Source organism: Lissotriton helveticus, chromosome 6 (genome assembly GCF_964261635.1).
Source record: "Lissotriton helveticus chromosome 6, aLisHel1.1, whole genome shotgun sequence".
NCBI lineage: Eukaryota > Metazoa > Chordata > Amphibia > Caudata > Salamandridae > Lissotriton > Lissotriton helveticus.
In genome coordinates, this window is record NC_136067.1 from 1,931,257,237 (window position 1) to 1,931,269,516 (window position 12,280).

The window sequence follows — 12,280 nt, forward strand, 5'->3', positions numbered from 1 at the left end:
TGTTTCTGCAGGGAAGGGAGGGAACTCCGGGTAAAGAACGGAAGGCGTGGCACATTTTCTCTCCCGTTTGCACACTGACCCTTGTACGCCCAAAAACCACCCCTTGCACTACCTCCCATACCCCCTGCTACCCAGACAATCCCTAAATCGGATATTCTCGATTGCCCCGAGTTTGCTTTTGTTTAGGAGGCATAAACGAGGGGACCCAGTACGGCTGTAGTGAGAAGATGAGGTCTCCCCATAACGTAACCGCCCTTGCACCTTCCAGAAGGAAGCCAAAAGCAGGCGAAATTCCTCTTGAAAAGGAGGAACCAAGCATGAGTTCGTTTTGTCAGGCTTTTCATTTCCTCTTCATTTTTGGTTTTTGCGTCGTGGTGCACATCGGGCGTGATGACGGTGAACAATAGTAAGAAACCCTACAGTCCACTGACCGCTCTTTCCTTCTCTTTGAGCCTTACCGGACGGCTGTCTACAGACCTGGATGAAGAAGGAAGAAAGCAACAACTGGACAAGTCAACCCATATCGCAACCACCTGACCCTCCATAGTACTGAACTTCCATAACCACCGGACCCATCTGTGCTGTGGAAATTAATAATTCCTAAACCGCCTTGTACATTCTGTAATAAATCTCACCATGCAACCCACACTCTGGCCTCCTAGTTTCTATTTCCGCCCATCCCTCCAACACTGAGATCTGCAAAACTTTAAACTCCAACCCACCACAGGCAGCCTCGACAACCTCATCCCACCAACTAGCACCTGCCCAGTCATAACAACCTAGTCTCCGCTCAACATTCAGACCACCATGACCATCATGTCCTCTATCCACTCTGGGGCACCCACCGAACCCTGCCCCCTCATCTCTTCAACATTGGATCAACATGATCAGCACTGAGCTGACCACCGTCCTCAATGCCTCCATCACCATAGCAACCTTCCCAGACATATAGAAACATGCAGAAGTCAGATCCATCCTAAAGAAGTCATCCGCCAAATCCAGTGACCTCAAAAGCTACTGATCTATCTCCCTGCTTCCGTACCGAGCCAAAGTACTTGAGAAAGCCATGAACTCGCAGCTCACCAACTACCTTGAAGGGAAGCACCTACTCGACACCTCACAATAAGGATTTTGGGCCAACCACAGCACTGAGACTGCACTGATGGCTGCAACAGACATCAGGATTCTCCTTGACCCAGGAGAAATGGTGACCCTGATCCTCCTCGACCTTTCTGCAGAATTCAACACAGTCTCCCACCACATCCTCACCGACAGACTCCACAACATCGGTGTTCAGCAACATGCCCTCAAGCTGATCATCTTATTCCTCGGGAGATACACAGAGCATCTGTCTACCTCCCTTCACCTCCGCTCCCAAGGACATCATCTGCGGTGTGCCCCAAGGTTCATCCTGCAGCCCCCCTCCGATTAAATTCTACATGGCCCCCTTACAGACATCTTAAGAACACACAGACTCAAACTGATCTCCTATGCCGACGACACTCAGCTCATCCTCTCGCTCACCGAGGACCCTTCCAACACCAGAACCAACTTCTGCAATGCCATGACCGACATAGCCGACTGGATGAGAAACAACTGCCTCTAACTCAACTCCAACAAAACAGAGGTACTGATCTTCAGGAAGATCAACTCTGCCTGGGACCAAAGCTGGTAGCCGGAAGAACTCGGACCCACAACAAACAACCATGCATACAACCTCGGCATAACCCTTGATAGCCAACTGACCATGAAACAACAAGTCAATGCAGTCACCTCCTCCTGCTTCCACACCCTCCTTATGCTCTGCAGAATCTTCAGATGGATTCCATTAAACACCAGAAAGTCCTTCACACAAGCCCTTTTCATCAGCCGCCTCGACTACGGCAACGCTCTCTACACCAGAATTCCCACCCAGCTCCTCAGAAGACTCCGGACCATACAGAACACTGCATCCAGACTCATCCTGGACCTCCCCAAACAAACCCACATCTCTCCCCACCTCAGAAACCTCCACTGGCTCCCATCCAGAAGAGATGCGAATTCAAGATGCTCACACACGCCTCAAAGCTCTCCTCGGCCAAGGACCACCCTAAATCAACTACTGGCTGAACTTCCATCTACCCTCCAAACACCTGCCTCACTTGCCCTTGCACACATCCCCTGTGTTCATCGCAACCACATCGGGCCGCTCCTTCTCTCTACATCACTGCCAAGACCTGGAATGACCTCCCCTCCACTTCATAATGGCACCCTCCCTGGCGGACTTCAGGAAGCAACTCCAGACCTGGCTTTTTCAACGCAAATGCAGCAACCTCAGCACCCAGTTATCCCTAGGGGGGATAGTGTTGCACTATATAAATTCTGATTGATTGACATACCCATGTAGGCATTCAAAGACCCACGCAGGCATTCACACACCCGGTTTAAAAGGTTACAGGGATGTTATAGTTAGGAAATGCATTTTTTCTTAAAAATCACTAAAAAAACAAAGGTTATAGGGAATGTTATAGTTGGGAAGAACATTGAAAAACTGTATAAATTTATTAAAAAAAACAAGGTTTACAGGGAAATTATAGTTAGGAAATAGCATTAGAAAACCTTAGAAATTCACTGAAAAAACAAAGGTTAAAGAGACATTATAGTAAGGCTCAGATTTTACAAACAAAACCATATAAAAGTCAGCCGTTGTAGTTACCTCAGCCAACTATAACTTACGCCCCTGCAATGCACTGCTTAGGACTTCACATATTACTTCACTCATGACATGGTCAGTGACATCACTGATGACATCACCCACAGAACCACTCACACATCTAACACATCCATACAATGACTCACACACTCACTCATCCATAGAGCCACTCAAACACCCACTCAGTAACCCACACAGCCAGTCACTTACCCATACACCTACACAGACAGCCACTCACCCATTCAGCTACTCAAACACCCAATTATTCACCCATTCAGCCACTCACTCACACACCCACTCCCTCGCACATACAGCCTCTCAATAGAGCCACTCACTTACCCATACAAACGCTCACACCCACACAACCACTTGCATACCCATTCAAACATTCATGCAAGCACTCGCATGTCTACTCACTCTCCTACACAGCCACTTACACACCCACTCAGTTAACCAAACACCCACTCAGATAGCCACTCATTTACCCATACAGCCACTCATACACCCACCCTTACAGCCACTCACATACCCACCCATACAGCTACTCACTCACCCACACACACACACACACACACACTCACTCATTAATACAGATACTCACACAGAAACTCACTCACCCATTCAGCTACTCACACACCCACAGGGCGTTTGAAGGCTCAGGAAGGGGGGGGGGCAGCATGGTCCCCTCTGTATTTCTTGTACATTTGGGCACCATGGGATGGGATCTCCAGGGCCTATAATGGTTCAGGATGGGGTTGCACGCCCCCTTTCTCTTATGAAATGAGGCCCTGGAGGATGGGCTTCTTGGAGCCTATGATGGCCCAGGCGGGAGCAAACGCCCCCCTTCCCTTACTTAATGAATGTGGCCATCATTTAGCTTTTTTTTTTTTTTTTTTTTTTTACAGCAATCCCGATCAGTGGTTTCCTCTTGACTGAAATACTCCACATTGGTATAATCTAATAGAACCGCTTTGGGGCCTGTCCAGTCTTAGAGCTTAGTGGTCAAGCATTGATTACATTTATATATTTCAATATTTTGTAAATCTCACAAGTCAAGTTATTGAATCGGAATGTAATGATCACCATTCGGACAGCCTGGGATAACGTTCCTTCCAAGCAGATTTTCTTTAAGACTAACCTTGGAGGCTTTGAGGGCCAGAATGGATTTCATTTTGATTCCTATAGGTTATATTTATACCCAAACTGTTTTTTGGGCGCAGAATAAACACTTCAAAAGTCTATCAGTCCTCTCATGGGCGTGGGACACATCAGAAAAAATGTGTTTTTCTCTCATATCTGCTCAAGTGCATTAATCAATGCTGAATCATACAGTGAATTTTCCTTTAATTCAATTGCTCTTCAGCTGAGATTTCAGTTTAGTGAAAAAAGACCTCTTTTTGCATGCTCACCCTGATTTTTTGTGGACTGATGTGATGGATCCAGTCCACACTGTAGATGATCTGACCCCTAAATCATGGTAAAATTGGCAATCACCTAATTGTCATACTTAACTTTCCAGTAAGGATGTGACATATGGTGTCGGAATATACTCTAGTGGCAGGAAAATGTTATATGCCACCTGGGGCTGGAGCAAATGCCGCCTCATCCATTAAGCTGAGAAAGAAAACATGGTTTCAGACCCAGCTGTGTAGCCTGACTCCAGCAGTATTTAAACCTACAGGCGTACCTGTCAAAATTACCCTTTTTGCCAGGGAAGAATCCTACCATTAAATATTAAATAAGTCTCCTCTAAGTAGGCCTTGTAGCCCACATGGCAGAGTGCCTAATATTTAAAAGTGGTACATGCAAGAATTTAAATGTTAGCATGCACCTTCAGTAAGTAGGCCCCATGGACTATTTTCAGCTTAATCCCAACTATTTAAACTCACTGCTTTGTTCTAGGCTGTCTCCTGGAAAATGGTTATGCAGTGGTAGAAGATGCCTAATTAGTTGTTCTTAAGCTCCTTAACTACAAGATTATGTGACAAATGCTCTGAATGCATTCAGCAGACCTTGCAGCAGAAGAGGACTTTGTAACAACACTGCTTTATTTTCTACATTGGCTTAATTCTCTACATTGAGCAAGGTGCCCTGTTTCTTTAACGTTTACATCCATACACCCTTTTTACCAATAGAACAACAGGTATAAATTAAACCATTGTAAGATCATCAAAAAGTTGTTCTTGTCTTACCATTTTCTATTCCTTCCACCGTCTTGGTGCCATTCACTGGCAAATCCTCATTTTTATGTGTCTGCAATAAGAAACACACATTTTAGCTGCATTGCAATGAGACTCTTTTTCACAATTTCTGCAAATTGTTGACTTTTAAATGAAAACCTAGCATAAGAATTCATGATCACAGATCTGCTAACTCACACGGTGCCACCACGTGCCATACAATAGTGGCACTTTTCACAAGGTCACCAGTAAAGGGCTGATACCATATTGTCAGCTGGAAAGAGAGTAGGGTTCCAGCTCCTATGCTGCTAATCTGCACCTCTGAAATCCTTTACAGATTCTGCAGTCCCCCCAAGAAACAGAATGCTGCATTATTTTTTTTGGGGGGGGGGTTTATATAGTGCAAACTCGACCCGAAGGTATCGGAGCGCTTTACATGAGCACCTGTTGATTTACAGACGGACATATTCATTTTGTTAGGCACAGGGAGATTAAGGGATTTGCCCAGAATCACAGGATGTTGAGCGTCCCTGCTGAGACTCGAACCCGGCCCCCCTGCTTCAAGATCGACCGCTCCAGCTGTTGGAGGATGGCAGGAGAGGCTGCTCAGGCAATGCCTGGCTCTATGCCTTGCTCACATGGCTTAGTCTCTCACAGTGCTCCTCGAGAGCTGCTCACACAGGGATGGCACAAAACACACCCATATCCAGTGCCGCTCCTCCCCCCACATCATGGTCAACATTTTTTCCAAAGTAATTAACATCAGTAAACAAGTGTATTACTTAACCTCAGCGCAGTGGCGCGAATTCCGCCGCAGTGCTGAACATTCCGATCGCGGGCGTGGTCGTGACGGCTCCCGGCCATCATCAGCACACGCCCACCGTGACTCATGACGGCCGGAAGCTGTCATGAGCATGGAAGAGGTTAATGCATCAACCTGACACCAACCAATGTTAACAGGGAGTCTACACAAACAAACAAAGTACCCAAATATACAATATAATAGGAAAAAGTTTAACAAAAACGAGTTCCCATCAGTCCACCATCGAGACCGCCCTTCATCATCTGGGATCTCTTTAGACACATATAGCTCTTGCTGTTAAAGGTGAAAAAACCTGTGCTGGCTATTGACTAACCATGCACCAGGAAAAACCACAGCAATTATATGGATGTGAGAAAATGGCGTGTCTGGTGGAGAACTGAATAGCAGTGCATAAAGTGAAAAGTGTTGTGGAAAAAATAAGAAAAAGGGTTCTAAAATTAGGTCGTGATCAGGGACAACAAATTTAATATACACCCTCACACTCCTAAATCAATAAAAACAGTGCAAATTAGTGGCATAACAAATAACCACTTATTAAAGATGTAAGGTCGACATGTTTCTGCAGTCGAATGGAGTCTCGAGATCTCCTGCTGCTTCCTCAGGACCATTAGTGCTACTGCTAAATAAGCTCAAAAATAAACCATATCACCTGGATAGTGTATGTTACCGTACAATCCTCCTCTCATCCTGGATATAAGAAGAAAAGTGTATATATAAGAGAAATGTAAATAAAATATAAAAGGGTACAATGTAAAGCATTAAATAATCAACTAAGACATGCATGATTATGCATGCTATATATTGTTGTGCCAGTCGTGTATAGTTATTTACCGACAAAAGGACCGTCTAAATCAGTCACCTATCACCAAATCGTGAATATGCACATTTGAATTCACTCACCCACTCGATGGGAAGGAAAAGCCCCACCTCACCTGGCACCCCTGGGACCTTCTTATTGTGATTAGTAATGCATCAACCTGCCAAAGGTCTGCAACGCAAAAAAACCTCGAAACAATGTCATACAAAGGGTGAGTAACTTGGCGGGCCATAGGGTATTTGTGGTCTATATAGGTTTGGTATGAGTCACATTTTGATTACTTCAATGTGATGAAGAAGAAGACAAAAATTCAGCTTCATGAGGGGGAAGGGCAAGTTAGAGTTCAATTGAATGACGTGGGGAGCTGTGAATGAAAGAATGATTGATTTATAGAGGTCACAGCTACTCCATAGAGTGTATGGGCGCTACAACTACAGAACCGAGGCCAGCATTAGTAACACTAATATGATGGAAATATTTAATTCTTTTTTTGAATGAAAGTTCATGAAAAATGGACCAAAGGGACAGCTGGAGTCTATTCTATGCTTTATTTGCTAAGACCGTGAAGGACCGTCCTCCATGTCTAGCCCTGCAAAACCTTGGAACTTTAACTGGTAGGGAAGCTGTGGACCTGAGGTTTCTAAGCAGATGGTAACGGACTACCCTATCAATAAGACACTTGGGACCATGCTTAGAAAATGTATGTGAATAGTGGTAAGTGCCTTAAAGAGGGCCCTTTTCTTAATCAGAAGCCGGTGCAAGTTACAGAGATGTTGCGAGATTGAGTCTCCCTTGGTTTTTTCCAAGATAAGACGTCTTTTGTACCACTTGAGATTCTTTTATCTATTTTTCTGGAAGACCGAAGTACAGAATGTTCACTCTATCTAAGCTGGAAGTTACTAATCTGTGGACAACTGTCTTACATGTTGCACAAGGGAGGGGACCGAGAGCAAAGCTGGTCCCATCCATGGATTAAATATGCAGTTGGAAAGAGTTTATCATCAAGCTTAGGCCCCACATTTTTAGCTATTATAGCAGGGGCTGGAGGAAGAGGACCGGAAGTTATTTATCCAGTGTCCTCTCACTTCACCAACAAAGGGAATCTGAGTTCTCCACATTGCATTGCAGTTGGCTCTCACACAACCAATGCAGTACATCATTCAGACAAGTTAAAAAGTTGCAAGCACATTTGTACATGTAGGGTGAAAGTGAGAATCAATTGGGTGTCATCAGCATATGAAATTGTTTCAAACCCATTTGATTCTATCGCTTCAGCTAAGTGGGTCACATCGCTTTTGGGGTGCTGCGGTGCTCCTGTTTGAGCCACATTATTTAATGTCTAACTGTTTGCTGGTCGAAGAATAAAGAGCAAGCCAAATTTCCTGCTCGCTCCCTTACCAAAAAGATTTTATCCAGCTCCATGCAGTACCTCCAATACCGATCTCCGAGATGCTGTGAAAGAATAGGATGAGAGACAGTATCGAACGCTGCTGAAAGATCCAGCAGGATCAGGGCAGTGGCGTATCAAAACCTGAGGGGTGCCCCGGCCCCTGCAAAGCACATAGAGGCCCCCCATGCTCTGGACACAGTCAGGAATTCTCAGGCCAGGGGTCTGCTGCCTGTGCACCCTAGCGCTCAACCCCACTCCCCCGCGGCTATTTTTATATCCCTGGTTCCGTGCAGTGCTGTTACTTTCGTCCTGCACCGATTTTATCACCTCAGTAACTCCATGAAAAGTTGCCTCTGTACTATGATGAGGACAAAACTCCGGCTGTGTGTTGTGTAGAAGTTTATTGTCTTTCAGGTAGGTCGGCAGCTGGGTATTTACCAGCCTGTCAGACATTTTAGAGGATGAAGAGAGCAAAAACATAGGGTGAAAAATTGACAGGACTGATGGTCTGCCATTGGCTTCTTCATTGCAGGGACCATGTTAGGCCTTTTCCAGCAGGTAGGTACTGCTGCCGACTCCAGTGAACTGTAAAGAGCCAGTGAAAAATAGGATCTTTGGCCGCTAAAGAATTTGCCAGTATGGCAGAGGGGCACAGGCCACGAGCCACTAGGGGAACCTGACTTACACTGCAAAAAGACGTGCTCAGTTTTCTTGATTTAAATAGGTGCAAATCTATTCAACGAACACACATATTTAGGGGGGCTTGATTTTCAAATTCCAATCACCTCTGGTGAAAAAACTTGACTAACTCCCTGATGCAAAAAACCAACTTAAATATTCAGGATCTTATCTTCAGAGGACGTAGATAGCCTTTTGCATAATCCAGCCAAGGTTGGGATTGCTGGACTTGAGGCTTTGGGATTAAGACAGAATTTTACACCTTTAAATATTTCATGACTGGTATTCTCAGCTTCAGCAACATTGTGAGCATAAAAACCACTGTGGGCAGTTTTTATAGTCTTCTGATCCAATTTTAGAGCTGTTATAGTAGACTTTTTATTGTCCATATCATAATGCGCCACCATTTCCATTCCAGTTGTTTTCAGGCTTTCTTTAGATTCAAAAGTTCTGACGATAACCATGGAGCAGATGGACGTCTGTGCTTAACGAGGCCAACTTTAGAGATGAAATTCACAAAAAATACTCCAATTACACTCTATTCGAGTCCAATTCTCAAAAAGTGTATGTTGTCACAATGAATACCTATCGTGGTATGGAATATTCACACAACCACTTAGGGAATTGGGATCATGCTAGTCATGTCCCTGCTGTATAAGGGATAAATACTAGTTCTTTTTAGTTACCCTCACACACCCTAGGGGGGATTCTACGCTTGCCCTGAAGAAAGTCCTGGACCTTTACGGCCCTCGTGGACTGAAACATGTCGGCATTGACACTAGTGTCTTAGGACCATCAAAATCCAAAGAGACCCGTTTTTTACAGTTTTTTAATAACCCGATCTGACCCAAGAATAAAGGGAAACCAGGGGTCAGATTTAGGTTTCTTATCTTTAAGTCCCCCTGCCTTCATCTACTAAAGAGCTACCAAAACTGTGGTTGAGCCCACCTCGACTTTTAGGGGTCGGGGTGACCTGATGATGAAGCATGACACCACTAGGGTGTGTGAGGGTAACTAAAAAGAACTAGTTGTTTCCCTTATACAGCAGGGACATGACTAGCATGATCCCAATTCCCTAAGTGGTTGTGTGCATATTCCATGCCACGATAGGTATTCATTCTGACAACGTACACTTTTTGAGAATTGGACTCGAATAGAGTGTAATTTGAGTATTTTTTGTGAATTTGATTTCTTGGGAAGGACATACTCCAGTCTGCTTCCTCTCAAACCCCCCCCGACCACTGGTGAAGTCACCAGTGATCACTTGTGTTAACAACTTTAGAGATGGCCAGGGTGTCAATAACCTCCTATATCGAAACGTTAACTGACTCGAGATCAGGGTCAACGCCACTTAAACAAGTTGGCTGAGACATTGATAGTAATTCAGTGAGCTCTTTCGGGTCAATTTTATTCCACGCTCGGGCCACAACATTGGCATTTCTAGTTGATTCATTAGTAATGTTGGTCCTGTCCGAACTAAATGGGATCAACTAATGGACAGACCTGAGAAGCAAACTAGGTTAATCAAGAGTAAGCACAAAGTTGGGAAAAAATTAGATCTAGAGCGTGACCCGCTTGATGGGCAGCAGTAGTGACAAGTTGTCATCAATTGAACGCAATGGAGATCTCTACCGGCACCAGCTCTGAGGAATCAATGGCCACAGCCACATGCAGAATGAAGAAAATACTTCAGAACAGGAGGATAGATGGCCCCATCCCAGAAATCTAAAACTTCGAGGCCTGACCAGGGAGACAATAGGTCAGAACATCCGAAAAGGAAACCTTTAAGGAGAGGGAAATGCAAAAACCAAGATTCGTAGCGTCTCTTTAATTACCAAGCGGGAAGTTGGAGATGCAAAGTTTCTATGGTGAAAAATAGCGATTTCGCCCACCCCGCTGGTCCACCCCATCTTGTCTATAAATGACATAACTAGAAGGAACCGCCTGGGCTATGTAGGGTTTGAGTCGATGAAGAGCGAGGTTTTTGTAAGAAACATGGTGTCTAGTTTGAAATCCACATGAGCCTGTGAGGCAGGTTTAGGTAATGACCGAACATTGACCAAACATGCTTTGAAGCGTTTGTCGGAGCGTGGCCCACGTTGACTTCAACCTGCAACTGCCTGCAATCATATTAATGCACTTCATTGCTCGTGGAATGCACGCAGAAGGTAAAGCAGGTTCAAACCGTACTGAAGATTTACAGCTACGACAAATGGCCCAGTCCTCAACAGAACATCTACCACACCCCTCATTGATGGAATGTTTGATGTTCTTTCTTCTTGTTGTGACCCATTTTCTGCAGGGAGTTCAGGTGAATGCCAGTCCAAATTACATCAATTCCTGAATTGCTCGTGGTTGTGTTGGGATACCAAGTTTGGGTTTAAAGTGTTCCACCATCTGTAGTCCTGTTCTCTCAGTGCTCTGCCTTTGTACTGCAGCCTCTTGAAAGATCACTGTTCAAGTTTGCAGACGATGAACGAAGGGTTCAAGCGAGAGCATAGCACGCAGCCAGTTTGCACAGGGGTCCTAGGCCTTTCCTCCAGTACGCTTTGTGAATAGCCTGGAACTTGGCCTTTAGGAGCCAGTAAAGAGTTTTGAAATGAAATTGACTACAGAGGTTCAAGCACAACCTGGCTGATGGGATCTGTAGCCTTTGCAACCGGACAGCATGTTTCTTGGGGAGACCAGTGAAAATGATATTGCAATAATCCCATAGTGCGGTGACCAGGATCTCATCACCCACACGTGGTGGGCGCTACAACGGTGGGAGGATTTTTCTCAGTAGAAAGTACTGCAGACTGACATCCTTGACTACAAGGTTGACATCTTTCAAATGAGGAATTAATTAGGGTTGGCTAATACAAGCCGTGGCATAAACTACTCAAAGGGCTTATTAGGCAAGTGAGTGGGTTTGATTTGTAGCACTGTTTTAAAATGTATGTAAGAAAACACCTTAAAGTAGAAAAAGGTTGGTGGTATGACCGGGTTTATGATTCATCCCTGAATTTTTTTTTTTTTTGCTTTATTTTACCAGACAGCCATGTGCTGGCCTACGCACATCATAACAGAAACTATACGAAACTTTATTTGAAGACCAGAACAAAAATATAAATTCTTATTTATGCGGTGTTTCTCTTTAAAACACAGATATGGCTTCAAAATACACAGCAATATAATAAAACATTTAGAAAAACTTTAACACAAGAATAAGATCCCTTCAAAAAATATTATCTACTCTCCCTGAGGTGAAAATCTGGATTTGCTGAATTTGTCATCAGTCTATCAGTAAGATAGCTGTTAGTGGCTGAATACCCATGGAGAGGCTTGAATTTGTAAGGGTGACTCAGCCTTTCATCCTGTCCAAAACAGAGGAGAGGAGTACCAGTTATTTGGCAGTAATGGCACTTGCTTTTGAAGTCCATAGACACAACTATTTATGGTAAGTATCATTAGTAATGTATTATTAAGTACTGCTGTTAAGTCATGACTAATGGCAGAATGTGCCTTATATAAATAACACATAACATACTAAAAAAATGTTGTACCTTCTCCCTTTGAGTTTAGCAGAACATTAGAAGGAAGACCATATCCTTCCTCTGAGGTTTCACAAGTGCTGTGTAGATGATAAAGGGGTTGGGTGCAATTGCTAATGACGTTTAACGTTGGTCCATTGAATCACATGGGCATAAAATATCCAAGG

General features: G+C 44.3%; 1 protein-coding gene across 1 annotated transcript in view; it reads right to left on the bottom strand.

Annotated features, from left to right (window-relative positions):
• Window positions 1-12,280, bottom strand: part of LOC144761965 (uncharacterized) — a 374,127-nt gene that overhangs the window by 129,441 nt on the left and 232,406 nt on the right. The window contains exon 4 of the mRNA XM_078647134.1: window positions 4,885-4,945. Coding sequence (XP_078503260.1) covers window positions 4,885-4,945 — 61 coding nt within the window. The remainder of the gene's footprint in view (window positions 1-4,884; window positions 4,946-12,280) is intronic.